This window comes from Chelon labrosus (assembly GCF_963514085.1).
Source record: "Chelon labrosus genome assembly, chromosome: 6".
Taxonomy (NCBI): domain Eukaryota; kingdom Metazoa; phylum Chordata; class Actinopteri; order Mugiliformes; family Mugilidae; genus Chelon; species Chelon labrosus.
The window spans coordinates 2,998,893-3,025,727 of record NC_140342.1 but is presented as its reverse complement, the minus strand read 5'-3'; the positions used below and the strand labels follow the sequence as shown (position 1 = coordinate 3,025,727).

The 26,835-nt window shown below is 41.0% G+C and overlaps 1 protein-coding gene across 1 annotated transcript; it reads left to right on the top strand.

Annotated features, from left to right (window-relative positions):
• The first annotated feature begins 329 nt into the window (after positions 1 to 329).
• rab2a (RAB2A, member RAS oncogene family) lies at positions 330 to 25,405 on the top strand. The gene is made up of 8 exons (XM_084546699.1): positions 330 to 711; positions 8,164 to 8,235; positions 10,138 to 10,205; positions 13,132 to 13,214; positions 14,379 to 14,471; positions 15,151 to 15,262; positions 20,432 to 20,500; positions 24,274 to 25,405. The coding sequence occupies exons 1-8, from the start codon at positions 666 to 668 to the stop codon at positions 24,367 to 24,369; spliced, it is 639 nt and encodes a 212-aa protein (XP_084402825.1). The 5' UTR covers positions 330 to 665; the 3' UTR covers positions 24,370 to 25,405.
• The last annotated feature ends 1,430 nt before the right edge of the window (positions 25,406 to 26,835 follow it).

Here is a 26,835-nt window from a genome sequence, read left to right as displayed (position 1 = left end):
GGTTGCGATGTTGCCCACAACTATATAATCCACCGTTTGAAGTTCAAGGACTAGGTCAGTGGACTTTTTAGCTTTTTGTGCTTGTTTGTAATCCAGTATTTGCATGTGAGCTTTCAAAATCCATCTGCAATTTAACACGCCTTCCATAAGTTGTTTTTGAAAATCGGGGGTTAAAGGGGATGATGACCTGTGATTTTAGTTCTACCCACTGAATTCAAATTGTGAGGTGTTAAATAACATTACCACCGCTGTGGGCCGCCAGAGCGACTTTAGACTTGTTACAATTTTTCAGTAATATCTTAACAATATCTGATGGTTTCTATCATTTATAGTAACGTTAAGAACATCAGCAAGTCTGGGTTTAGCTGTTTGGCTTATGTATCAATACTGCCACATCAAGGGACCACTTGATATTTAATTCAATCAAGAGCAGACTAAAGAAAGGCATTGTGAAGTTTCCGAGCGGACACTGAAGACATCATTTTGTAGCGTGGCGAGGGCGGACCGTGTGACGTCGAGCTGAGGCTCTGGCTGTTTATTGTTCCTTCCTGAGCACCGACAGAGAAAACAGGCTAACAAGCAGTCAGCTACTTTTTTCATACGGTTCACGGTCGGTTTTACGAAGGTGTAACGGTCGAGACAGCTGACTGCACAACCCAGGGGCCATGGCGTACGCGTACCTCTTCAAATATATCATCATCGGGGACACGGGTAAGCTGCATCAAGTGGCAGCTAGACTGCCAGTTAGCATTGAGCTAACGCTTAGCCGTTAGCTAGCAGTGTATTTCCGCAGTGTTGGATAGTCCAATGACGTGGTAAAAGCACAGACGCAAGGGGTGGGATGACAGCTACAATTATACCTTGTTAACATATTAGGGTAACACTTTAAATACGCTGACAGTGCCCGAAAATGATATATAAGCACCCTGCCACAAGCTTTGCCTATAATGCTTTGGCATAGCAGTTGTAGACACTGGCAGATAAATGTTAGGCCTTTTGTCCGGTTGCGTCGAGGGTGTTGGTGTTAGCCACAGCTTGTTAGCTTAGCTAACAGCCTTGCTAGCATTAGCTGCTCTACTAAATATTAAGCAAACAGCTGTCACGACTGCAAATTAACCCTCCATTGGATCTTTACACGTACCTCAACTAACCATACCACATATTTATTTTAGTTGTTGATGCATCATAAGTAACATATTTAACATTAGCTTAGCTTCTTGTCAGAGGAGGCCAGAACGTCAAGCTAAAGCCTCTAATATTCCCTGAAATGGCGTAGAACAGCTCTAATTTCTGACCAGATTTCTGCTACTCAATTCGCACCCGCTGCTGGGTTTTCTGGCCTGTTCTTAGTTCTACAAGACTATAGGTTTGTACATCATATAGCCAATTATGTGGAACACCAGTTAATGGGCATGCAACGCTTTCATCTGTTTACTTCTAGCAGGTTGTACTGATGAGGGCCCTGCTCAGTTAGCTTGCAGTGAAGCAGCAGGTGCATTTCAAATGCTGCTGTATGATAATGATGTAGCACCGGTGTCAGTAAAGCAGAGAGGTATAGTAGCAGTCATCTGAGGTGGAGTGAGAATGTTTTAAGAGTGTTTACCAAATCCTTGAGCCAAATATACAATCGGGGTTCAAATAGGTGTTTCCAGGCAAGAAAGCACTAATTAGATTATAATTAGTTTACAAGACTAAAGCAAGAAAAACATATTGTGTAAGTTGTTCATGTTCATGGTGTGGAGGAACTCCAAATGTGCATATGTAAAATTTATTTTAGAATGATGGTTGTGGTGGTGTTTACTACAGCCTTATTGCAAAACACAGTCGTGTTTGCCAGCTGTTGTTGTTTATCTGTAGTGAGTGCTGAAGAAGGCTGCCAAGGTCCTAGCTTGATTACATGTATGTCTACACCAGACATACTCCTCTTCTGTGCAGCACTCACATCTACAGCAATGCTTTTCCTCTTAACTAACTGAAAGAGTACAAATCAACTGTTCAACATCTTTTCACAGTGGAACTAGGGGGAAACGTTATTTCATCGCCTGTTTAAGTGTCCATGATAGAAAATGGGCCTGCAAGCCCAAAACAGTTCACAAAAATCTCTCGTAAAATTGATAGGGGGCAGGTAGCAATACTTGTATTCCTAACTTAAACCGAAACAACAGAAATTGCCATACTGTTGCCATGGGATAATGTAGAGGGTTTGGGACCCTTGTCAGAAACCCTTGACGCACCTTTACCCTAGTTTGCTAAGTACGAACTGTTTGACTCTCTTTGATGTCCATCTAAAGCTTCCCAAAAGGTGTTAAAGTTAACATAAGAGTTGAGGCAATAACTGATTTATAACAACACATCTCTGGCAAACCGTTGTTTCAGTACTCTTTCTCGTAACAGTCTTTCCACTTAGATACCACACCAAATGTCAGTAGCTTTATCTGAGCCATGAGTAATATATAGTATTAGTAGTTTTTATTTATTGACTGAACAATTTCATGTTTCCATATTTTGAACAAGGGAGACTTGCCCAACTTCCAGTTCTCTAGCACTGAACAGTTGCAGACCCAGTGCTGCAGGATGTTTGCCAATTCTAGGTCATGTGACTTTTGTCAACAACATGATCAATTGTTACACTCGTTGAAATTGCACATGTATAGAACATTTACACAGATCATGTATCATGTGGGTGTTTGTGATGTGAGTTGGTTTAAATTACAGATTGGTTTTTGGGATGTTATCCGTTTGCTAAACGGGCCTGAACAAGCAGGCTCTGTTAAAACCTTGTACTAATTCTAAAATACTAAGTTGGTTGAGTTGAGAGTAAAATGACCTGGCTTGTCTAAAAGCATCCTGACGTGAACCTCGTACTTCTTAGACAAGAGGACATGATTTTAACTTCATTCTGCTATTTCTTGTGGTGATTTTTGTGCAACATTAGAAAATGAATAAATAAAACAAGAGCCCAGAGTTGGTGTTTTTACTGAGCATTTTTAAAGATCAGAGACTCAAACTGTCAGATCGTTATCTCATCCTTCTACAGACTAATAGCGATACCCTGGTTTCTGGTTTTGTACAGCCATATGTTATCTACCCTTCATTATATGTGACTAGTCGTGGACCACGGTAGATTGACATATTTCAGTTGGGCGTGTCTTTGTGTAAACTAGTAACTGCCGTTTAGAATCAGAGCAAATATTTCTACATCCACAGGTGAAAAGACCAGAAGCTTTATTTAGAAAACTTGTGGTGTCCACGTTGACCTGTGCTGACTAGCAACCGTTCCTTTATTACAGAAACTAACTGTGAAGGCCTTGGTCTCCCTCCAGGTCACAGCCTTATAGGCAGTTTAGACTTCTGCGTCAATTTGACGCCGTTGCTAAGGCAACAAGGTAGAGCATACTGCATTGTTGAAAATGAAGCAGGAAGTGGAAGGTGAAGCAGGAAGTAGAGACACAAATGAACCCAACTGGCAAAAAAGTCACAGCGCCGACTAACGTTTTTACAGCGCGAGACAGACTGACGAGTGCACAGGTATAAATGGCTCGGACCGGCGCTAGCTATGTGCATAGGTGGCAGTGTCTATGTCCAGCAGTACTCTAAACGAGTCTTTACCCTTACCTGCTGCATACTGTCTGTAAGACACCTTAGGTTTCCATGCTGATTAGGTAGTTGTCCAACAGGACTAGTTGGAAGTGCAAATTAAATTTGACTCATCCAGTTGGCTTAGATCCATCTCAATGATCACACCTCCACCTCCCACATCCAGAATGAGGAAGGTTTATTTCCAGTAAGTCAGTCAGTTATGTCGGTTTAAAATGTGATGCATATGCAGCTAAAATCTCCTGTTTTCACACATGAACTCTGGGCAATGTCTGATTTTTTAGATTTTTTTTTTAATTGTCCAGTGTTCAAGTTGCTCTTCTTCACATCTAGCCAACACCAAGAGATTGTAATTGTGTCCTTAGTTACATGAAATATTCTGTTTGGTTAGGCGAGAGGTGCCATTGACCCTGATGTTCTTCTTTAATAAATGCAGGTGGGGGAATTAAAAAGTTGTGTGTATGTGTGAAATTGCACTCTGAATTCACTCTTTTAGTACATTAAAACCTTCAAACATATCTGTAATTGAAATAAAGAGAGCCATTAACCAGTTTTAATGTTTTAGTCTGGAGCTCTGCATTAATTGCACAGCTGAGTTGCAGAATTGAGGTTTGTTCGGAGAGTATATTCTGTTTTCAGTTGGACTTTAAAACAGGGTTTCTGTGGCTCAGTAGGTATAGGGGGTTGTCCACGAGGGTTAGCAGTTTGATCCCCGTAATGTGCCACATGCTGAAGTGTCCTTGAGCAAGACACTGAACCCCCAGTTTCTCCCAGTGCGTGGCACTGGTGTGTGAATGTGTGTGTGCTTGTGTGAGCGAATGGGTAGATGTGTCTATGACTGTAAAGTGCTTTGAGTACCAATAGGTAGAAAAGCGCTATATAAAAGCAAGGCCATTTACCATTTACTTTTTCTCTGGCCAATGGCCTCCAGCCAGGCTGTCTGCAGATCTGGTTGGCAGAAAGACTAACTGAGTCTGAACTGAAAATTATAGTCTCATATTTAAATTTCCAAAAATAGACTATGTTCTACTAAACACTGCCTGTAGGTCTGCAAATTTCTGGAGACTTGCCACTCTCTAGGGAACTTTGACCCTGTTCTGAGACTTCTGAGATGCATTGTGAATCCTCATTTATCTCTATGAGTAGCACTGACATGAATCCATAAGGGAACTAGAATTCATTTGGCTGTTTTACTCTCCACAAAAAACCTTAACACAACTGTAATAACAATGCTTTGATTAATATTCAACATTGAGCATATATGTGCAAACCCCCTTTCAGTCATTGAACCTTTTACAAGGTTTTGCAGAGTATGTACTGATAAAAGCTGAAAAGAGCCCACAGCCCAGTGGTGCAGTGGTGACAACGTTGTCAACAATGACAGTTTTCTGGACAGTGCTTTTTCTAAAAGACTGTTGATATAATCATTTTTATTCACTGGCTAAAAGTTGTGTTCATAGTGTTACACTTCACGAACCACAAGTTAACATTGTTGTCATCTAGAACCAGTTGTTTTGCTTTATTTAGACACACTCGCATAGTAGGCATCAACTAAGAATTGTTTTTCATTATCACTTACTCCCCTGAATATTTGATTAACTCTAACTTCATTATTTTCTTTGTGAGATGTACTATTATACTATCCCATTCATACAATCATAATCAGACTATAATGGAGATGGGATATTATTTTATTATTGTCAGGGACACAGGAAAAGTCAGGCTCATGTGGATATTTGTGGATGACTGGGTGTAACTTTGATAAAGGACTCAAAGTATGGCAGCTGGTTATAGATTGGGCTTTAGCACTGTTTAACAGTGGGCCAAGCGCTGCTGAATATGGCCAGCGGCCGGAGTTTGCCACCTTCCCATCCCAAGCACAGTGGGTGGACATGGCAAAGGGAATGATTCCTCAGAGTTTAACACCATCTTTGTGTCACAATAAATTACTATGATGAAGGGTTGAATAACGCAAAATCTTCTCACACAGCCTCTCCTTAAGAAAGGCTGTTTTCCGGGTTAATGCTCCACAAGCACGCTTGCGGTGCGTTCGTTTGCTAGGTCACAAAATTTGGGCTTCATACAGACGTCAGAGGAGAGGATGGTTCATGTGCGCAGACTTCCTGTCAGATTCCTAAGCAGGGATTGTGGTGCTGTCTGCTGACCCTGCTAAGCTTCAGGTTGCTGCTGTAAGTGCGCTGAGCAGCATCTCATTGGCCTGCTGAGCACTGCAACACATCAGCAGAACAAAATATGTAGTTGATGTTGAACCACCACTAAACCTCAGCTTCTTATTGATGCCTTCATTTTTCATTTTGAATCTCACAGTTTTTGTGTGAAGTTTCTCAGCAAATGTTAAGTGGATTACCATGAAATTTAGTACAGACATGCAAACTATTAATAATGTTGCTGATCCTCTGTTGACAGCAGGTCAAATTCATGTCCAATAATGTCATTTGTGACAGATGTCTGCAGAACTAATGACTGTACCTACCACTTGTAATGGAGCAGAAGGAAGCACAGTGTTTGTCTGTACTTACTGTATCCGTGTTTCACACCTGTTGAGTTAGGCTAGCGTTTGCTTAGTCAACTTTATTATTCCACCTGTCAATAATGTAGTCAACTTCCAATATTTAAGTTTAAATTTAGAATTACCTCTGTATGATGACGTTAAGGCATTTTTTTACCTTCGCTAAAAACTGTAGGAGAGAGCTTTCACCTAAACATATTACTGGACGCAGTTCTCCACTAATTACTACTGTGATTGTAGCCACTCTCACCATTTGAAAGCACAGCGGGCTTTGATTATAGGCTGCTTTCGTCAGTTTGCCATGGTCTGTGCTACAGCCGTCACACTGTTGCCTCTTGGCGGGAAATGGTCTGTTATTTACATTATGACTAATTTGACTAATTGGGGAAAAAGTGGCACCTCGTTTGCTTAATATTCTCTCATTGCTTGCTGTTCAGCCTTTGTTGTAGAAGAGTTTGTTTTATATCTGTTTACTGCATGTGATGACGGTGACAATAACATGATTGTTACACCTTTAAATAGTTCCCCTCCTCGAGATCCCTCTATCCCTTATCATCCTCATCACTCAGCCCCTGCCTAGCAATGCCACTGCCTGGCAATGGTGACCCTTGGCAACCATGGAGGAAGAAGACGATTTCCCTCTCCGTCGCCTCCTTGAATCTCCATAGCATCCTCATTTGTTCTTTTCACACCCGCCCCTCCCCCGAGTCATTGCTTTTCTCTTACACGCATGCATATGTAAATTAACTCCTTAACCCCTGACCCTGAATGCTCATCTACTAGAAACTGGAATATACCAAATAAAGCATGAATAAAACCCACGTACTTGTTTTCACTGAATCTGACGTCCACTGTTGGGCTTCTTTAAAGCTTTCAGATTGAATTGAGATGAAGATGATTCATTTTTTTCCAATCAGTGAACATCTTGTCTAAGAATCAAAACAATTTCCCCCAAGCCATATCATTGTGGTCCATTAGCCCCAGAGGTGAATACAAGACAGACACAAACACTGAATATAATGCACATTGACAACAAGGGACAGTTGAAATCAGTAATTACTTTTCCTTTTCCTTCTTAAACTACTCTCCTTGGTGATCTAAATTAATGCCAGCTTGCGTATTCAATACATTTGGCACAGGCATGCCCATGTATTACAAAATATTATTATTAAAAATACAAAAAACCCAAGGTTTGACATGATTCTGTCTGAAAATGGAAATATTTTCTACTGCCCTGAACAGTTCTCAGTCAAGCTGCTGCAGCAAAGCTGTTCTGTGTGTTTCTAATGCTCCTAGATGACTGTGTGTTACCATGTGTCAAGGAAATAACAGCCTACTATTTTGGTATCTGATAGCTTCTGAGAATCTGTTGACATATACTGTATTAAATTCCCTCCATGCATTAATGCCATTAAAATGTGTTTTTGGATGAATAACATTTGCAAACACTGCCATCTGACTTTGTAATCCAGAGAACCATTGTGCTGTTTTTGTTTTGTGCTGACTTACCTAAAACTAATAGAAGACTGACTTTGTATGATAAAGAAATAATTGTTGACATGTTGCTGGACTGTAGTTTTAGTCCATTTAAGTGTTTGTGGATGTGGGGCTGTCTGAAACATTCATTACTGTAGTCATGTGTAGTGTTAATAATGAGCAGATTCATTAGTGCCCTTTTGGAAAAACAGTGGCATCACACATACGCAGTAGCCAGCTGGTCAGTTAGCTTGCTAACAGTTAACTGGGCCTGCTGAACCAGTCTGGAAAGATTTTGTGTTCTCTTCCTGCTGGGGTTGTGTGAAGTGCATGATAACTCCAGGATTCTCGTATGAAAATGAATGGGTTGTATTTAAAACACATTATTGTTGGCATTTGAAACTCCATGCTGTGTTGTTGCACATAATGTAAAGAGTTTAGAGTTTGTAAATGTTACGTGTGGTATTTTATTGTCAGCACAGAGTCCTTGGAGTATGTTCTTGCTTTAATTTCCTGGCCTTGTGAGTTTAACTTAATGTTGTTTGTGTTTCTTTTCTCAGGTGTGGGAAAGTCATGTCTATTACTACAGTTCACAGACAAGAGGTTTCAGCCAGTTCACGACCTCACCATTGGTAAGAGCACCTGTCCTCATCCTCGTGTCGTCACCATCTCTCATATTACATTCTTTTAATTGTAATAAATATATTAAACATTAACTTAGAAATCACAAATTACACAGTCTGTTAGAAGGAAGTTGGTTCAGCAACCCAAAACTTGCTCCAACAATAGCAAAGAAAAAACTAAATACAGCAAGTACAACTGGTGTTACAGGTTAAAATGATGGAAGTAACTGATAACATAAACCTTCATCACAGTAAAGATGATTTTGTCTTGGATAAGCAAAGCTGCGTTGCCTATAACCCTGCTGACATTCAGGGAGTCATTCGGAGAGCAGTTAAGCTTTAATACTGTTAGTGAATAAATGATAAATAAGATTGGGCTATGGTAATCTAGGATATTTGTGAAAAGTGTCACATTACTTACCATCAGTAACTTATCCTCCAACAGTGTATCAAGAAGAGAGTTTTTATAGAAACTGTATAATCTGCTGGCTCCATTTACATTGAAGTCAAATATTCTAGCTTCAGAAACTATTTACACCATTCACGTCTGCACACCTGTGAATACAGAGAAGTGAATGTAAATGAAACATTTTGTAGAAACTCCTAAAAACCTATTTTGCCTTTGTCATTGTGGTTTATAGAGTTTTGACTGATGGACAAAACACCAAGTGATTTAGAATTAAATACAACATACAACAAGGGTTCTGAATAATTTATTATACTGTGGGTTGAGTTGGAATAGTTAACAGTTGTTGTAAGATATCAGAATAACAATTACAACCTGATAAGTGTTGTATAATATTATCATGATATTCCTGCTGACAGTTATAAACATTAGTGTTGCCAACTCATCTGTGTCATCTATGTACAATGGATGAATGAGCATGTGTTTCATACAATACAATGCAGAAGCTACCAATAAATCAGTTAAGACAGTATTATCATCAGATTACAGCCTTTTGCAGCATTATTGGTTGACTTTTTAGTTTGTATAGGTTTGCGTGAAGGCTGTTAATCAAAATGACAGTGACAAGGTTGTCAACTTCATATCTGTTGTTAATAACAGATGCATGAACTCTTTCAAAGTCCATCTGCTGGTCAGTTTCTGTTTAGAAAATAATCTCCTAATATATGGTACATACACTGATAAGGCAAATCTTACAACCACTGACAGGAGAAGTAAATAACATTGACCATCTCGTGACAAAACAATGTTCTGCTGGGAAACTTTTGGACCTGCCATTCATGTGGATGTTATTTAGAGATGTAGCACCCACCTAGACCAACCCCATAGCAATGACGAAAACAATTTAGGCACAACTAAAGAAATATGAAAAACAGCACACGGTGTTGATTCCCTAGATCCCAAGTATCTAGTATCTGTCTATCTGGATGCACTGGAATATTATAGAGTTGTAATCACGTTTGTAATCATGTTGTTAAAAATTGAATAAAGGGGTTAAAAAAAAAAAAGAAAGAAAGAAAAGGCCCAATCTACAGAGGCTCCTCCCCTCAACCCATAGCACCCGAAGGCCCCCACTAACAACGTTCTGTTGCCAGACACCACATGACACCTTCAGAAGCCCCTTGTCCAGTTTTTGGAGGCACAAGGAAGACTTACACCAAATTAGGCAGGTGGTCATGATATTATGCCTGATCGGTGTAAACAGCAGATTGTATTTACAAGATCATGCAGTGTAGAAGAAGAGATCAGAGCAGTGTTTGCAGTGTTTCATTCTGTATTTTTTTCTTGCGTGTTTCTCTTCTTTTTGCCCTCTCTCTGTGATGTACAAGGTCCAGCTCTGTGAACAGAATAAACTTCTATGGTTCATTAATAAGCAGCCCAGCCTTTCCATGAGTCAGTACCTAACTGTACCTAATTCCCATTCTTCTGTCATTGTGTCTGTTTAGGTGTGGAGTTTGGAGCGAGGATGATCACTATAGATGGCAAACAGATCAAATTGCAGATCTGGGATACGGTAATATATCTATTGAATATTTTTTTCAAATGCAGCTTCCTCATTGTGGCCGCACATTCAAGACTCGAGACAAACAAAGCTTGTGTAACTCTTGAAATGTGAGGCCTTAAAAGCATCAGACTTAATGCCTCAAGCTTTTTCCCTTTTGATGTAAATATAATACAATTGTCTTTTTGTCTCAGTTTGATGCTATTATTTTCTAAATTATGTGTAAATACAAAGGAATTTGGCAGGAATAGGTAAAGGAATAGTTACAAGGGATCCAGAATGAATAAAGAAGTAAATGTGGATGATCAAAATATTACATTTAGAGCCGTGTTGGACAACATGAAAACTTGCTCTCACTTCGGCAGCATTTTTAATTTTAATAAAATAAATGGTTTAGGGTTTGTTCAAGAGCTGTAAATAGACTCCACAGATCAAATCCCCAAATGCTTTTAGCATTGAATTATATTTGATGAAAACCCTTTATGATAAGTATTTACATTGAAAATCATTTCTGACTGACATGACTCTCTTAGCACCACAACTGTATGAATTCTATATTATATCTTTCTTCAGCATTGTGACATTTTCCTTACAGGTGAAGAAAATCAAAGGTCTGTCCTCCCACTCCACATTCAAGTGCCCATTAGTGTGATATGTTTCCAGTAACTGCTACAGTGCTAAAATGCTTTGAGGTTTATAAGAGATCACTGAGACACACTTGATTAGTGACAACATGATCCAGTGTAAATTCAGATTAGTCATACAACATTAGAGTTACACACCAATGAAAGTGAAAAACAACACATTCACGAGCTGAGAGAAGGATGAAGGTGAATAAATGAATTAGCACTTACTGGATGTTAAAGAGGAACTTTCCCAGGGTAGAGTTTCCTCCAGTGGCTTTGTTTTTCCATAGCAGGGCCAAAGACCTTGGAAGATCAGTCCAGTTAATCTTGTGTCAAAAGTGCAATAGTCTGCTTTCAGTTAACGCTAGAATTTGTTATCAGTCCATCAAAAAAAAATATGTTTAAAGCAGCTTTTTTTGTGCACAAAATGTAAGTAAAGCTAGCAGATGCATAGCAAAGCTACACAAATATCAGTTAGAGACATCCAGCATGGCAACACCCACTATGACACTTCCTGAACCATCCTGACCTTCACAAATCAGGGACTGTCTAAAACAGTCTCCCCGGACCTCAGTTTAGACCCTGAAGCCCCAGGGTTCCTCAAAAAGTTCCTGTTCTCTGAAGGAAAGTTCTGAAACTTAACTTGTAGCTCCAAATACCACTGAAAAGCAGCGCAGTGTGTGTCACCATGATTCAGACTTGCGTATGGCTTGCATGCACATGAACACACCTCATTTCACAAGACAGCAAATGTCAGTGTTGGGTCAGTCCCAAAAAACAGAAAAAAAGAAAAAGGATGTTATGTTGTAAGTGTGGAGTCACCGTGGTTTTCTGTACATGCAGTTAAACAGATAACCAGCAGGTGGAGTTAGAGCTCCATGAAAAAAAAAATGTTAGTGCGCTGAAAGGAAAAGGCCTGCAGTTTATCAGCCCTGATACTCACTTCCAGACTACAACACGCTTTCCATCACACCAGAGAGGTGCTTTTCTTTACCTGGTTCTCCAGATGGGAAATAGGCCAGGAAAAAAATTCAATCCAGTCAAGTCATTTGATGGTCGAATTTGGACAATACACCATTACCAAACAGCTAGAGAAACCATTTGGCTCATTGTGTAAGCTGCACTTGCCATATGAATAAGTGTGTGTATTTGTGTGTATCTGTTTCTGCACACACGCCTTTTGGCCAGATGGCAGACAGACTCGGCGTTCCCTTGTTCACCCTTATTTATCATTTATTCACCAATAGCATTACTGGCTGGTTGACTGCTTGACTTACCGACTGTTCTAATGACCAGTCCACGTGATGTTTGGTCCTTTGACTGACCAAACCTTTGAATTGCTTTCTAGCTGAGTATCCTATTTGTCTGGTCAGGTTGGTGGCTGACTGGTTAGTCCTCTGACTTGGTAAGCAACTGCTTCATTGACCAACAGTCTGGGTCCATGGGTGACAAACTGGCAGCCTGGTCTTCTGACTTGCTGAATGATTCACCGACTGACTGTGTTCCTGCCTGCCTGCCTGCCTGTCTGACCGACTGACTGTCTGGTTTTTCAGATGATGTCAGAGCAGTGTTGGGCTTGCAGCTGCTAGGATAAAGTGGCGTTTTGTTTTCCACTCTGGCCTGCACGAACACAGACAACCTTGTTACTGTAAATTGGACAGAGGCAGAGGATGAATAGACATAGCATGGGGGTGGTAAGAACGCGAGATGGTGAAAGCTGTGATGGAAAGAGGGGAGGCCCGGGGATTCATAAAGAAAGAATGAAAAGATGAGTGATGGAAGGAAGACACAGTAAAGGTGAGACAATGAGGGGATAATAATGAACAAGGTGACCTGGAGAGCTGGACAGACTGTCAAGTATGGCATAAATGCGGCACGTCTAATCCATATAACCGAACACCAGAGCTAATGTGACCTTCTCTGTTGATCATAAATAGAGAAAGTGGGAGGTTAGGCACACAAGCTGAGAGAAAGAAAGGAATTGTGACAGATAGATGGAGAATGAAAGAGAGAACTCCATTGTATCCAGTTACAGGCCCTGCTCTGTCCTGTCCTCTCCCAGCTGACTGAAAAGCCGGACCTGGACTCTGCTAGAGAATCAGGACTGAAACATAGTATGCATGTGGACAGGAAAGGACATGCACATAAACAGGACTGATTTGAAGAAGTGTTGTATGACTGAAAGAGCAGGCCTGTTAAGCCACAGTGGGGCTGCAGCTGCTAGAAACCCCCAAAATCTGGAAGTGTCTTTGGACATTTCAATTATTCAAGATTCAATTTCTGTTTATTAATATATGTATGTGTTTCTCCAGGCTGGTCAGGAGTCTTTCCGGTCCATTACCAGGTCTTACTACAGAGGAGCAGCAGGAGCACTGCTAGTCTATGACATCACAAGGTAACACGTCCAGTCATTCACAATCAAGCTGCTTTCAGGGACACTGGGAACACATTAGAAAGAGAAATTATGATACAACTACCCATAGTTCCACACTTTGGATTTCAAAAGCAGAGTGGCGTCTGTCTTCAGCAGTCTTTCATCTGTGTTTTTAAAAACATGAAGCATGTTCCTGGGGGTTTACTTTTCATCTGACCATTCTGAAAGCGAAAATTCTTCTGAGTTAGAAAGATTATTATTTTGTCCTCTCGATCTTACTGTTATTAGAAACAAGTCTAACCACCTGAAAGAAGTTCACACCAGTAGTTTAAGCCTCTTCAAAATCCATTCTTCTTGAGAAGAATTCTTTTTGAGAAATGTCTTCCTACCCTCTTTTATTTACGGTCAACCTTAGTTTTCAAGGTAACCTGATTTCATGTGTTGTGCTACCTCTCTTCTCAAAGCCCACCAGCAGCATCTCCATCCAGCACTATGGTTAAGAGAAACACGTATTGACGTCTACTGGCCAGATTAACATGAAATTTGCTATTGATCTTCGTGGTCCCCAGAGGTTGACTCTTAATCATTTCATGGCCCTGTGACCTTTTACCCAGTGCTCCTAATACAGAATTTCTCATCCACTGGCTTCCCCCATTTTAATAAAATAAATAAATAAATAAATGTCTGATTGTGATGCATCTTCTTTGGATATTCACGCTTCCCAGAAGAATAATCCCGATCCTCATAGCTATGACCTAATTCACAACTGTAGTCAGTTTATTTGCCAGTGCGAAGTGCATTTTAGTATTGTGGAGACATCCTCTAGTGGCCACTAAAAGGATTTTGGGTATTATACCTTGGACAAGAGTCCAGTGCTGCTTCTCATCAAGTCCCCTGATGTACAATAAACTGTTAGCTGTTAACAATCACACAGCATTATTATATCATTGGTTTATAGCCTGGAGTATTTGCTAGTGCCAGCTGAAGTGTTTTTTGTCAGCAAAATCGGGCGCTTTTTTGCCATTTCAATATTGCAAGTGTTGGTGACATGCAAATCATTCACTTGTGCAAAGGAAAGTAAAATGGGACATTGGTGTATGTGACTGTGTGACGACATTTACTTGATCTGGATTGCTTTCAGTTTTATCAAAGTAGTTGTACTGAAACCGAAAATTTGTTTTACAGAAGGGACACTTTCAACCACTTGACGACCTGGTTAGAGGACGCCCGCCAACATTCCAACTCCAATATGGTCATCATGCTCATTGGCAACAAGAGGTAAGAGTTTTGCTACAAGATACGGAGGGATGGGTACACGCTGCCCTAGATAAAACTGGACCTTCAACAATGTGTAGAGGCCTTCAGTGGAGTTTAAGAACATTGTGCCGTATAACAATGGCTTGTTCAACATTTGTCCAAGCTGACTGGGATGCTTTTATGGTTGGGCGTGGCTCTAATTTTACACTGAAGCTGGTGTTCAGACTTTAACAAATCAAACCGTCTAACACTAATTTGAGTTAAATGTTGTTCAAATATAAACGAGCAACCCACTTCTGCTTTTGTGGGCTCAATCTGTACCTGAGGTTACATAACACACCACTGTGTAAGAGAGTGCTGCTGCACAGTGCTAAATCCTTTGGTAAATACACACTCGTGTCAAATTTAAATGAGGAAGTTTACTTCTGCAACACACATCAGCTGGTTATTATCAAAACTGCTTGCTCTCACTACTTGATGTTACATAACAGCATTATGTAAGAAAAATTATTCAAGTTAAAAATGTTGTTGTTTTTTTTTATAGGATTTAAGCAAATCAGCATCTTAGTTCTATTTTATAGAAAGGTGGTCATTTATTTTGCTGATCTCAGTGGTCCAGGCTAAGTTTCTTGAACATATTTTGTAAAATCTCCGTACTCATGCTCACAGTTGTTTGACATTGCATCAACGTGTGTTTTAGTGACCTGGAGTCGAGGAGAGAGGTGAAGAAAGAGGAAGGTGAAGCATTTGCCAGAGAACACGGCCTCATATTCATGGAGACCTCAGCCAAGACTGCCTCTAATGTAGAGGAGGTAATCACATCCACACATATACATTACTGTCAACCATAATGCATTGATTAAGGGTATTGGTGTACCTGAGTTTCCAATTGCTATAAACACCACCTCTCTATTAAAAAACGTGTTCTACTCCTTGCACTTCAGCGCAAATGCTAGTAACAGTCTTTCCCCACAGGTCAATCTGTGGCCACATCACAATTTCACACATGCTCAGTGTTTCCCACAAAATTTCATGAGACCCTGCCGTTTTTTGTTTTTTTTGTTTTTTTTTGTCTTTTTGGGAGGAGGGGTTGATTCTACTGTCTTAATAAAAGACACTAATTATGATGCTATCCCAACTGTTAAAAACTATTTATATAGTATATGGCACATAGAATAAGACCATGTGTTTTTTTTATCAGTCCATCTTTAAATAACGTGGATATTGGATTTAGCGACATACAGCGGCAGCCATGGACAAATGTATGTCAGATTAAATAAAGAAATAAATCAGAGAATAAATATAATTTATAGTAAACAGTTGACTTTCAGTCTAACTTTGCTAGCTAGCTCTTTTAAAGTTAAGCTGGTTCATGTTATGTCTGGAGTGGTTTCCTTCTGGTTTTGACCTTGTCTCTTTTATAATTGTAAATCTCCATAGTCTAAACAATGAGCACAAACATCAGGTTTTAAAAAGTGTCGGTGACATACATTTTTATTAGTAAACAACACAAATAGCTTCACGTGCTGCATGAGTTGCCCGTGCCGTTTCCTCCATCAAGTTAAATTCAGGACAGAGCAGGTGAGCGACCGGTGTGTGGGGAGGGACTGGGGGGAGACGGTTTTGGGGACGGGAAGGGAGGGAGGGAGGGAGAGATGCTTTTGGGAGCAGTAGGAAACACAAGCACAACGTTGTTTGAAAGAAATGCAGAAATGTTTGCGGTTCGTTATGAGGCCATGGCAGAGTCATTTAGACCCCGGTGGGCTTAACATTGTATGGGAAACACTGCTGCTGTTTCAGTTCTCAGCGCTGCCTGTTGACTACTAGCTGAAGTTAGAGCTTTGTTTGTTCTTAATAAAATGCAAGCATAAGACCTCACTGCTGTAATAAATTACTGACTGTTATTTATATTAGGAAGCCTTTATATTCACTAAGCCCTAGAGGCTGGGATGGTGGATTGTGTTTAGAGATGTGTTGAAGATCGTTAACTGATACTAAAATGAGATTCCATGCTTAATATTAATGTAGTCCATTTTATTACATATTTATTTTTGAATTGATCATTGGCACAGTTGACAAAACATAAATGTTCTAATGAGAAATTAGATTTGCATTTCAGCGCACGTCCATATGTTGGCAATGTTATTATTTGGTGTAATAGTAGTAGAGATCATCAATACACACTTGTGACGAACGGTAAAAATCCAATCAAGGTTATTTTTTAGCCTTTGCAGTTCTGTATATATGAAGTCTAAATCCTCCCCCTGGATGGACTGTCACACTCCTAGCAGACCTGCTTGTTGACCTGTAGCATCACGGATCACCACACCGGAGCCTAACCTTGCCAGCGCCTCATTAGCATCGTGAACCACAGTTAGCACACTGTGCTCACTGCTCCGCCCCTCACAGAGACACACCCCTGGTGTTGTTGTGTGTAATGAATGCATGGCGTTGTCCTCTGGGAACCCTTTCTCACTTATCCAATCACATAAATAATCCCATCCTACACAGCACAGCATGCCTTCCAGGGGCACCAAACAATGTGTGTGTGTGTGTGTGTGTGTGTGTGTGTGTGTGCGCGTATGTGTGTGCTTACATTGATTTTTTTTTTTTTTATATATTACCTTCTCTTGCCTGGCCTATATCATACAAACACACACACACACACACCCACACCACTGTCGAGTAGAGCTCTCTCCGGGGTTAAGATGAGGGGGGAGGTGTGTGTGTGTGTGTGGTATGATTAATTTGTCTCATTAGTGTCCTCTGAATCCTCCTGATACCGCTCCTCTCCTCCCTTCCCTTCATCTCTCCTCACTCCATCCCTCCTCATCCCTCGATGTCCATCATTTGCTCTTTACCTCGCCTCCTTCACCCCCCCTCCCCCTCGCCATCCTCATCTTCATCCCCCTCCTCCAGCGTCTCTTCTGTCCGTTCCTCCTCTGCGTCTTCCTCCCCTCTTACATTCATGTCTTTCTCCCCCGTTTTTTCCCCCTCCCCTCTTCTTCCTCCCATCACCTCCCTCTTTCTCTCGAGCAGTATATCAACCAGTTATAGTTCATACATATTCATAACCTCCACCCCGCCTCCCTTCAGCGACATTCAGCAGCCAATCAGCATGCTGAGTTTGTCGCCAGGGTCTGTGGGTGGACACCGGGGCTGATGGGATGGTCCTTAGAGACAGAGAGAGATTCCTGTAAGCATCTTTTCATCGTCTCATCTCTCCACTCTTTTTTTCCCTTCCTTCCATCTTTGCTTCATTGAGATCCTAACCTCAGCTTCTACCCACTTCTGTCCTGTTATTTCTCTTCCCTCTTTTCACTCTTCGTATCTGTTTTTTTCTGCTCTTATTTTCTTATTTCTTAGTTGAATGTTTCCTCCATCTCTTTCCATTATTCTGCTACCATTGTGATTTTCTGCTCTTTTTTCTGTTTTTTTTCCCCCACCCTTCTAAACATCTTCTTTACAGCTACTTATTATCATTGTTTTCCTATTCAACTTGTTTTCTGTCTATTCATTTCCTCTCTTGTGTACATTCTGCACATATCTGATCATCTGTTTGCAAAACTCCTGAAAAGAAATTGTAAGAAGCTGGGAAGGAACCAGCGGTATAGTGATGCACTGAAGGAAGGAAGGAGGACAGGAGTGAACAGGACAGGGTACAGTAGAGAGGACCCTTGGGCTCCTCGGTCTATTTCTGACTGGGCATCAGAGAGAAGTTCAGGACATATTTTTAGTTTCTGAACACACTTTCTTTTGGGTCTGACTAAGCTTATTTCTGTATGCTGCTACTAATGTGTGGGGAATGAGAGGATCCTGCACTGGTCCATTGTTCCTCCATAGACGGAAGTGTGTTTCATCTGAGCTGATGTCAGATCTCTAGTTCTTCAGTTTAGGCCTTTGAGACACAAACACTGAGAGACTGTCCCTAGAGACAAATGCATTGATACCGTAGTCATAGGCTAGTTGCTCAGGGAACTTAATTCCACTTTATTCAGTCATCTTTAATCCTTGCATTGCTGTTGGGAAAGCCTGTATGTATGTGACTGTGTGGTTTGTGTGACTGTGTGGTCCGCCTGTGTGTTCTGCTCACGTCTTATTCCTGAACTGTGTCTTCTAACAATACCCTCAAACATACCAACTTCTAAAACCCTTAAAAAGTGTGAATTGTGAGCACCGAGGATTCATACATCTCAAAATAGTGTACACGTTAAGCTCTTAAAGTCACAACGAAAGAGCATTTTCCAAAGAGTGGCCCTGAAAGTCACTGATTTACTCTAATCTCTCTATATGATCTGATGAACTACACACTTATTAGAAATGTGTACCTCTGACACCGACTACCATCTATGACATGATAGTACATTGAGCACATTTATTGTAAATGCTATTTCAGACTTAACTCACTGAACCTTCTGTCAGGGTAGTATCATCTCTTAGTTTCTCTTGTCAGTTTCATTATCAGTATGTCAGAGGAACTCCCAGACTCATGCTTACTTGCTACCTTTTCATCTGAACAGCAGCCAAAAACAAAATTCTGAGTTCACAATTCTAAAAAGCTAGCAAATGTTTGCCTTTGAGAATGATATGACAGAATGATTATCAGAGCTGTTGCTATATTTCTTTAGTCCTGACATGTACTAACATGTATAATGTGGGCCAATAAAAGGCCAACAATAATTTTTTTTGCGGTTGAAGACCTTGCTTGAACAAATTAAACTAGTGCGACGTCACTATGTGAAAGAGAAGCAGGGTTTCAAAATAAAAGCGCTAAATATTTAGCATTCATTTTTAGAATACGTATGTTGATACACTAGGTATCAGATTTTCTCAACACTTCATGAAGTGCACATGTAAAGCTATACTGATGACAAGGAAAATATTAAGTAGTTGTACGTATATATAACAATAAGTAATACGGAGATGCCAGCTATACGTGTGTGTGTGTGTGTGTGTGTGTGTGTGTGTGTATATAGACACACACACACACACACACACACACAAATTATCACTATAACATAGCACTGTTACAGGGCAGATTTCTACACTTAAAAATTCCCTCCTCACAATATTTACAGTCCAAAATATCCCTAGCAGCTGTTCTACACTAATTGTTTTCTTTCTCTGGAAGCAACTGAGAAAGATGAGAGGATTATCTGTGTGTTATGTACAGAGGGGTGTTCTGTGCGTTTAGCATAGCTTAGCATAAAGGTTAGAGGCACTGGGAACCATCTAGCCTGTTGGTAGGTTTTGAGAGAACTTTTTTGGAGCTATGATGATACCCACTACTTCCACAACATCTCTGGCTAGGTAGTACCCAGATTTATCTTGAAAATCTTTTTTTGTCAGGCATTGTCACGCCAAATCTGGCAAACATAACAACAATAAGGATTTGCAGAGCAAGAAGCAGTTCCAATACTTAAGTCTCCCTTAAATCCTCCATTATTTTTAAGTTTTCTGTTAAATTTTGAACTATTACTTCTGATGCGATTGCGATTCAGCTTCATTCAAATCTTAGAATCTTTTGTTTGTCTCATTTAATGTGAGTGGTGAATGCATAGCTGTCTAGCAGGCAGCCCTTAAATATATAATGTCAGCTTCTTACAAGCAGCTGGTAAATTTAACAAATTAATTCACACTTTCTGTTGTTGTCGTGATAAAGATTAGAACTGGAAATGTTAGTTCACTGTGATGCCAAGTTTTAAGATTCTTTAAGATGACTTTTATAGTCTTAACCAGTAGTTCCTGAAATAGAAGCCTGAAATAGTTAAAGTAAAGTAAAACATCAAATGGCTGAAAGCCTGTTTTTTTTACTGAATTTGTTGCCATTTAATTTGTTTTGCATTCCTAGTTATGTGAGGCTTTGTTGTAAAAACATTTTTATTAGAGCTAAGAAGGATTATTTATAGGAGTCGCCGTACCAAATATAAATTAATCTCCTCTCCCCTCTCTGTCTGTCTCACTTCCCTTATCTATCCCAGGCTTTCATCAACACAGCCAAGGAGATCTATGAGAAGATCCAGGAGGGAGTGTTTGATATCAACAACGAGGTGAGACATACTGTTCCTCCTGTTTTTACTTTCCCCCTAAACCTCACCATTCTTCTTCTGCTTACTTCCAGTCTTTGTTCTCCTCTTTGCCTTCCCGCTTTCCCTCCCCTCTTTCTCCTTGGTGTGGTTTTCCAGCAGTGTGTGTGGCTTGCCACGCTCCCTCTAGCCTCAAAAAGAGGGGGGAAAAAACTCTCCATTTTGCTTCCTTTGACTCCAGCCAAGCAAAACTCCCTGTGTTCCTCCTCTCCTCTGCTCCATTTTCCACTCGCACTCTCTTCACTCCTTGGCTCTCTCTCTTTCTGTCTGTCTCACTCTCTCGGCATCCTGCCAGCTCATAAATTCCTCACATCCCACAAGGTCTCAGTCATTCAGCAAGAAAACAAACACTCAGCCAGCCAGCCAGCCAGTCAGCCTGTAAGCTGCCTATTCAGCCAGTTAGTAAGTTTGCGATCCAGTCAGCCAGATTGCTATCTTCTGAGTGAAGCAGCTTTCCATGCATGGAAGTTAAGACACCCAGGGTGTTTGCTAGTCAGACGGCTTACACATCCAAAGACACGGTTCATATTAACAAAAAAAAAAAAAAAAAGAGAGATACGGATACTCTCTGTCTCCATGTATCCTGGAGTGTCCACAAAAATGTTTGCATGTATGCACGTGCAGCCCGGTATTTATGAACCTGTGTATATAACCACTGACACGTCCTCAAGTGCAGATTTGTGTTTACATTTAGTGTCCGTCCTGACTCGACACTGTCTCCCTTCACTTTTGCTTTGACTTTGACAATGTGTTAAAAAAGGTAGCTATAGGATTTGTTTTGCAACACATTAACCTGATATTTAGCTTGAATTAAAATCTGATTTCGCTTCAGTCTACTTGCGTTATCCTCATTAGGTAGAAAGTTTGCTTTGTGAGTTCATTAGGCATCATGTTCAGTCGACACAGAAGCTGCTTTAGCTTTTGTGAAGAACCGTTAACGTTGTGGTTTTCATATTGATCTGTGAGAAAATGCTGACTAAAGAGTTGTTATCTCAACAATATGTGCAGCTACACGGATCCCACCCACACATCTTCCTGAATGCGGCTGGATATCTGGCTAGCTAGCTATGAAAAAGGAGAAATGCCCACCGCTCTAAATCCTGGCCACAAAGCTCTGGTTGGTAGTCAGAATTAGGCTCCAGTAAACTCAGCACCAGCCCTCTTTCAGTCACTGAGCAATCTGTTCAAGTGCTGATGTGATGTTTAGTTTGGATGAACTCTTAGGTTTGCTATCCAGTCACCCACATGTTTATCTTGTCAGCCAGTTAAGCGCAAAATTAGCTTTCCATGCCTGTGTAGTCCCGTTGTAAGTAATATCATGGCCCTCACACAAACAGTCCCAGCATATGAACACATCTGTATATACAGACTAATGCTGCTAATGTAGTTTATAAACAGCTGTGTGTGTGTGTGAATCAGCTGTCTGAGTCCACATCTGTTTCAGAGCATATCTGGCCATTGAGCCAGCCAGGCAGCAAGTACAGGCGTTGGGCAGACAGGACTGGAGTACGCCAGCCAGCGAGTGTTTTTGTTATTAGTAACAGTAAGACGGAGCGAAGGCAGACCGGCCGGCCAAACCACATCAGCTGACTGGCTGTGAGAGAGAGCGAGAGAGAGAGAGAGGGGGAAGCCCCACCAGAAATGTTGGCAGCCACTATGAGAAAACACTCACACACACATACTCTCTCACACACATGGCCTTAGCTCAATAAATGTGATTTAAAGGCATACAGTGTTTCCCAGAGGCACTACTGCTACTGAGAGTAGGAGGGGGAGTTACACTGAGAGCGAGCGAGAGAGATAAATATATACAGAGGGAGAGAGTGAATGAGCCTGAGACTGGGCTGCAGCCACAGAGAGAGAGATGATGAAACACAGAGCGTGAAAGTGAGCACTACAGTACAAAGAGAGGGAGAGAGGGATAAAAGTGTCTCTTTACCACCCACCTGCCTCCCTCTCTCTTTCCATTTTCTCCTCTTTTATGCTGATTCTTTTTTCCTCCCTGCGTCCTTGAGTGCTGCTGGTGTTTCCTTTTCTTTTGTGCTACACAGCAGCACCTGTTGCTTCCTCTATGATGTGAACCCCTGCAGGCACCGTGCAGTGTTAATCTCTCCATGAAAGCAATAACACACAGTCATTCTGAAGTGTTTTTATTTATGCTGTGATTATATTTACACATTTATGGGCTGGAGCTTTTATTGCATTTTTTTCTCGTCATAGTTAATATGCTCTTAAGTTTTAATGTTTAAAATTCCTGTGTCGCAGCCATTGCGTAATATTTGCCAGCACTTTATTTTACAAACCAAAACATTTCAGATACGCAGCATTGACGAGGTGACACCAGGACCAACATTTTATGCACAGACTTTGAACAAAACAGCTCACCGGACAAAACTTTGTATTTGTCCATCAAGAGAAAATACATCAGTGCCGCATTTGGATGTAGCTTTTTACTCCCTTCCACAACAAACAATCTACAGTTTACTAGTAAACAATGCTGCAAAACACGATGTTCTGAATCAGAACATCATCTTTATATTGAAATGGGCTTCCTTGCAATGCTTACATAAACACATGTCCTGCGTTATTAAGTGTACTGTTTACTTTGCTGCACACCAGCTGTTGCATTCCTTCCCCTTGAGACTATCTGGACTCACTATCGCCTCTCATGGAGCGACACTATTGGTTTAGAGAGCCTCTCAAAAAACATGTACCTAGTTTTTAAAAAAAAAAAAAGCAGAACTCTTGACTTTGTCTTGCCCTGTTCCTCTATTGGAAAAGGTTAATTAACATACTATATAACCTCTACTCGAGCCAGCTATTGTCACCCACAAGACGTGCTAAGCACCAGTGAGAAAGCCTGCTAGATTGGTTGGTGATGTTACCAAAAGTTAACAGTTTGCTGAGGGTGGTTGCGTAGGTGGATACCACCGACTCCACAGCTCTCACCACTGGTCATCTCTTTGCTGCACATCACGGTTCTATAAAAGTTGACGGTGCAGCACGGCTAATGTGATTGCTGCGTCAATTTTTGGACTCCTCAGCTCTCTCACCACAGGCACCGACGCTTTAAAACAAAGTGTGCAGAAAAGTGTGCCGATCAGCATAGAAGATGTGTGTGGGTTTAATACACCAGTGAATCCACTTGTTGCAGGGACTTCGTTGAAATATTTTAGCTCTGAAACTGTGAATGCAACCCTACGTTTTCTGCGTGGAAATTAGTTTGTAGTCACTGAATGCAGCTTTATGTGGGAATATTGAGCATTTGATCAGAATCTAACAGAAATATCATGGATTGGCCACATCAGTTGGTCATAATGTGGGAAGTACTATTACGACGTATTTTTTTATTTAGTGTAAAACTTTAAAACAACAGTTACAATGTTTGTTAAACTTGTTATGTCTGAAGATACAATGTTAACCAAAGTCAAGGATTCCGGTGTCTAATGGAGACATCGCTTTGCTTTTGACATGTTCAGGTAGACGAAGTGAGTCGAGTAAATGTTTGAAAAGGGGAAATAAAATATTCTCAAGGGGTGTAACGTACACAGAATTCCCAGTTCACTCTGTTCCTCTGCCATGAAGTCAATTTGTTTTCTGCGTTTGAAATATCAAGATGGAGTAAAGACTAATTAGACGGGGTTTGTCGACAAAATAACTCGTCTTCCGAACTTCCGAAATTTGAAGGCCTCGTCTTTTATTCAATCAGTTTCTTCTTTCTGTCCGTCTCCACACAGGCTAACGGTATTAAGATTGGACCCCAGCATCCCACCACCAGCTCCATACTGAACAGTGGCCAGGGAGGCCAGCAGCCTGGAGGGGGCTGCTGCTGAAGCCCCAGAACACACCCTCTCCTCTTCCTCCAGTCCTGACCCTTCCTTCTCCTCCTCCTATCTCCTTGCCCTCTCCAACCTGCCCTTACGTTTCTACAGAACTGTCCAGGCTCACTAACAGTTAACCTCTCTCTCTCTCTCTCTCTCTCTCTCTCTCTCTCTCTCTCTCTCTCTCTCTCTCTCTCTCTCTCTCTCTCTCTCTCTCTCTCTCTCTCTCTCTCTCTCTCTCTCTCTCTCTCTCTCTCTCTCTCGTCTTTCATCCATCCATCCCCTGCGTATTCTTCTCTCTCTCCGTCTCCTCTTTCCTCTTTACCATTTCCATTGGTCTGGGGGCCGCGTCCCCATAAGTCACCCTGGTTTCCTACAGTCTAATGAGGACAGAGTCGGCATCACATGCAGATGTACCCATGTACTTTAGAAGTTTTGCAGCTCAGTGTTTTCAGTTTACTTTTGTTAGATAAACAGATTTTAAGCGTTTTATCAAGAGTCACCCTTGCTGGAATGTTACCGTTTTATTTCAGCAGTTTCATTTAAGCATTTCCTCCCAATTCACGCGGACGTTAATGCGCTATTTCAGAACTCAGACAGGACCGGAGGTAGGGGGTTAATCACTCTGAACAGCTGATATGGAATTTACCAGGCGCCGTGTTGTGTTCATACATACATCTGTACATGTTTTTAAAAGACGATGTTGATAGCAGGACGTGTTTCTACATGCTGAGTCAGTTTTCATGCTGTGCCTGTGTGTATAGGGACAATACAAGTATTCCAGTATGTCAGCTAGTGAGCTGTGGGAAGGATTATTCAAGTCACTCTGTATTTTTTCTTTTTTTTTTCTTTTTTGTCCATAAAATTGTGCAAATCATGTGGACTTTGTCCTTCCTTTCCCTCCTTTTCCTTGTGTTATTTTGCTCTCTGTCGCTGTGCCCCTTTTTGCTGACTTGAAGATGATTTGTATTTAATGAACACTAAAAACTGCTTGTGGCTTAAAAAGTGTTTTAAATCGCCTGGAGAGAGAATAAAAGACCAAACTGTTGAGTGTGAAAACGGATCCTTTCAGAACGTCAGAAAAGAAAAGCAGGAATGCTGAAACGTTAAGGGATGTTGGGAGTGGTGGCCGCCATGATGTAGTTAAAAAGAAGTGAGAACAGGAAAACCGATTGGAAATTGCTACTTTTTTTTTTTATTGTTATTATATTTATCGGGCGCATTTCTGTGTATATATGGCTCTTTAGGTTTCTTCAGCTTTCAGGCTGTTCAAGGTGAGGCTTGGCATGTTGTTGCGGTCTAGTTCTTTCTTTACCAGGGGCTAGAAAAGAGATCATTTTGGGCCTTTAACCAGCCTTTTAGCATTTCCAACAGTTCTCATTTAAATTACGGAGCCACCCTGCTACGTTAAGAGTCGGTGGTGCCCTTTCTTTTAAATGACAAGTATGAATGATAACGGGCTGTTAACAGGACCGGGCAGAGGCATTGAAAATCCCTGGTGGAGAACAGACTCCAACTGAAAATGTCAGAGCGTGTCCCTTTTAAGCAAGCGAAGACTTCCACCATGAATTAGCTGGCAGATATATAATGTGTGCTGTTTAGAGCTTGATCGACGACTGCTGCGATGTTTTTTTTTTTGCTGCGAGATCCCTGATCTAATAGGCACCACTGTACTGTTATGATCATATTTTATGGCTTTGGTTACTTATTGCACCCCGCCGTTTCTCAGACTGTGTGGTAATGATAGCTCTGTACCTATTCTGAATGCCAAATTACTGTGTTTACCTGTGTTATTGTCGAGAAATAAATAAATAAATGGAGGGAGAGCGTCCACTAAGCCCCTTATAATCTGACCTGAAATCGGCTGTCTGCCTTAACTCCACCCCTCTGAGAGATCTGGACAGCTGCTAAAATCAATGACCCTTTATCTGCATATGGGCATTTTTACCACTAACTAGTTAGTCAACCACGCATTACACATGCATAGATGCACAATTAGAGAGAAGATGGAAGGTCTTAGGAAAAGGACTCGCATTTGAATCTAAACCCACCTTTATTTTCTTCCCGCCCCCCTTCATGCACACACCCCCCCCCGCCCCCCACCCAACCTGCATACAGACGGTGTATGCATACGTAGATGATGCATACATATATCCCCCTCTATCTAACCCAGCTGTTTCTCTCCCAGGCTAACTGTACAATTGTTTTGGGTTTCACGGCCGTGCGAGTGAATCTGTTTTCCTTGGCAGTGTGTCGTTCTTTTATTTTCAAATTCCTAGATATATTCAGACAGTTATTAATCTTATTCTGATGATGATTATTCTTTGTAAAGCAACATGTAGTGTGTGTGCGTGTGTGTGGACCCTGAGGGGTTACAGGGGGAGGATCAAGCCAAACCTGATGCATCTATCTACCTACCTACCTATCTACCTATCTATGGATTGATCTATCTATCTTATCTATGTGGCCCTCCTCTCT

Excerpts from the sequence above, each read along its gene's own strand:
- rab2a (XM_084546699.1), top strand. The coding sequence starts at position 666 with ATGGCGTACGCGTACCTCTTCAAATATATCATCATCGGGGACACGG. Across the intron at positions 14,472-15,150 it reads ATGCTCATTGGCAACAAGAG|TGACCTGGAGTCGAGGAGAG; the intron begins GTAAGAGTTTTG and ends CGTGTGTTTTAG. Across the intron at positions 15,263-20,431 it reads CTGCCTCTAATGTAGAGGAG|GCTTTCATCAACACAGCCAA; the intron begins GTAATCACATCC and ends TATCTATCCCAG.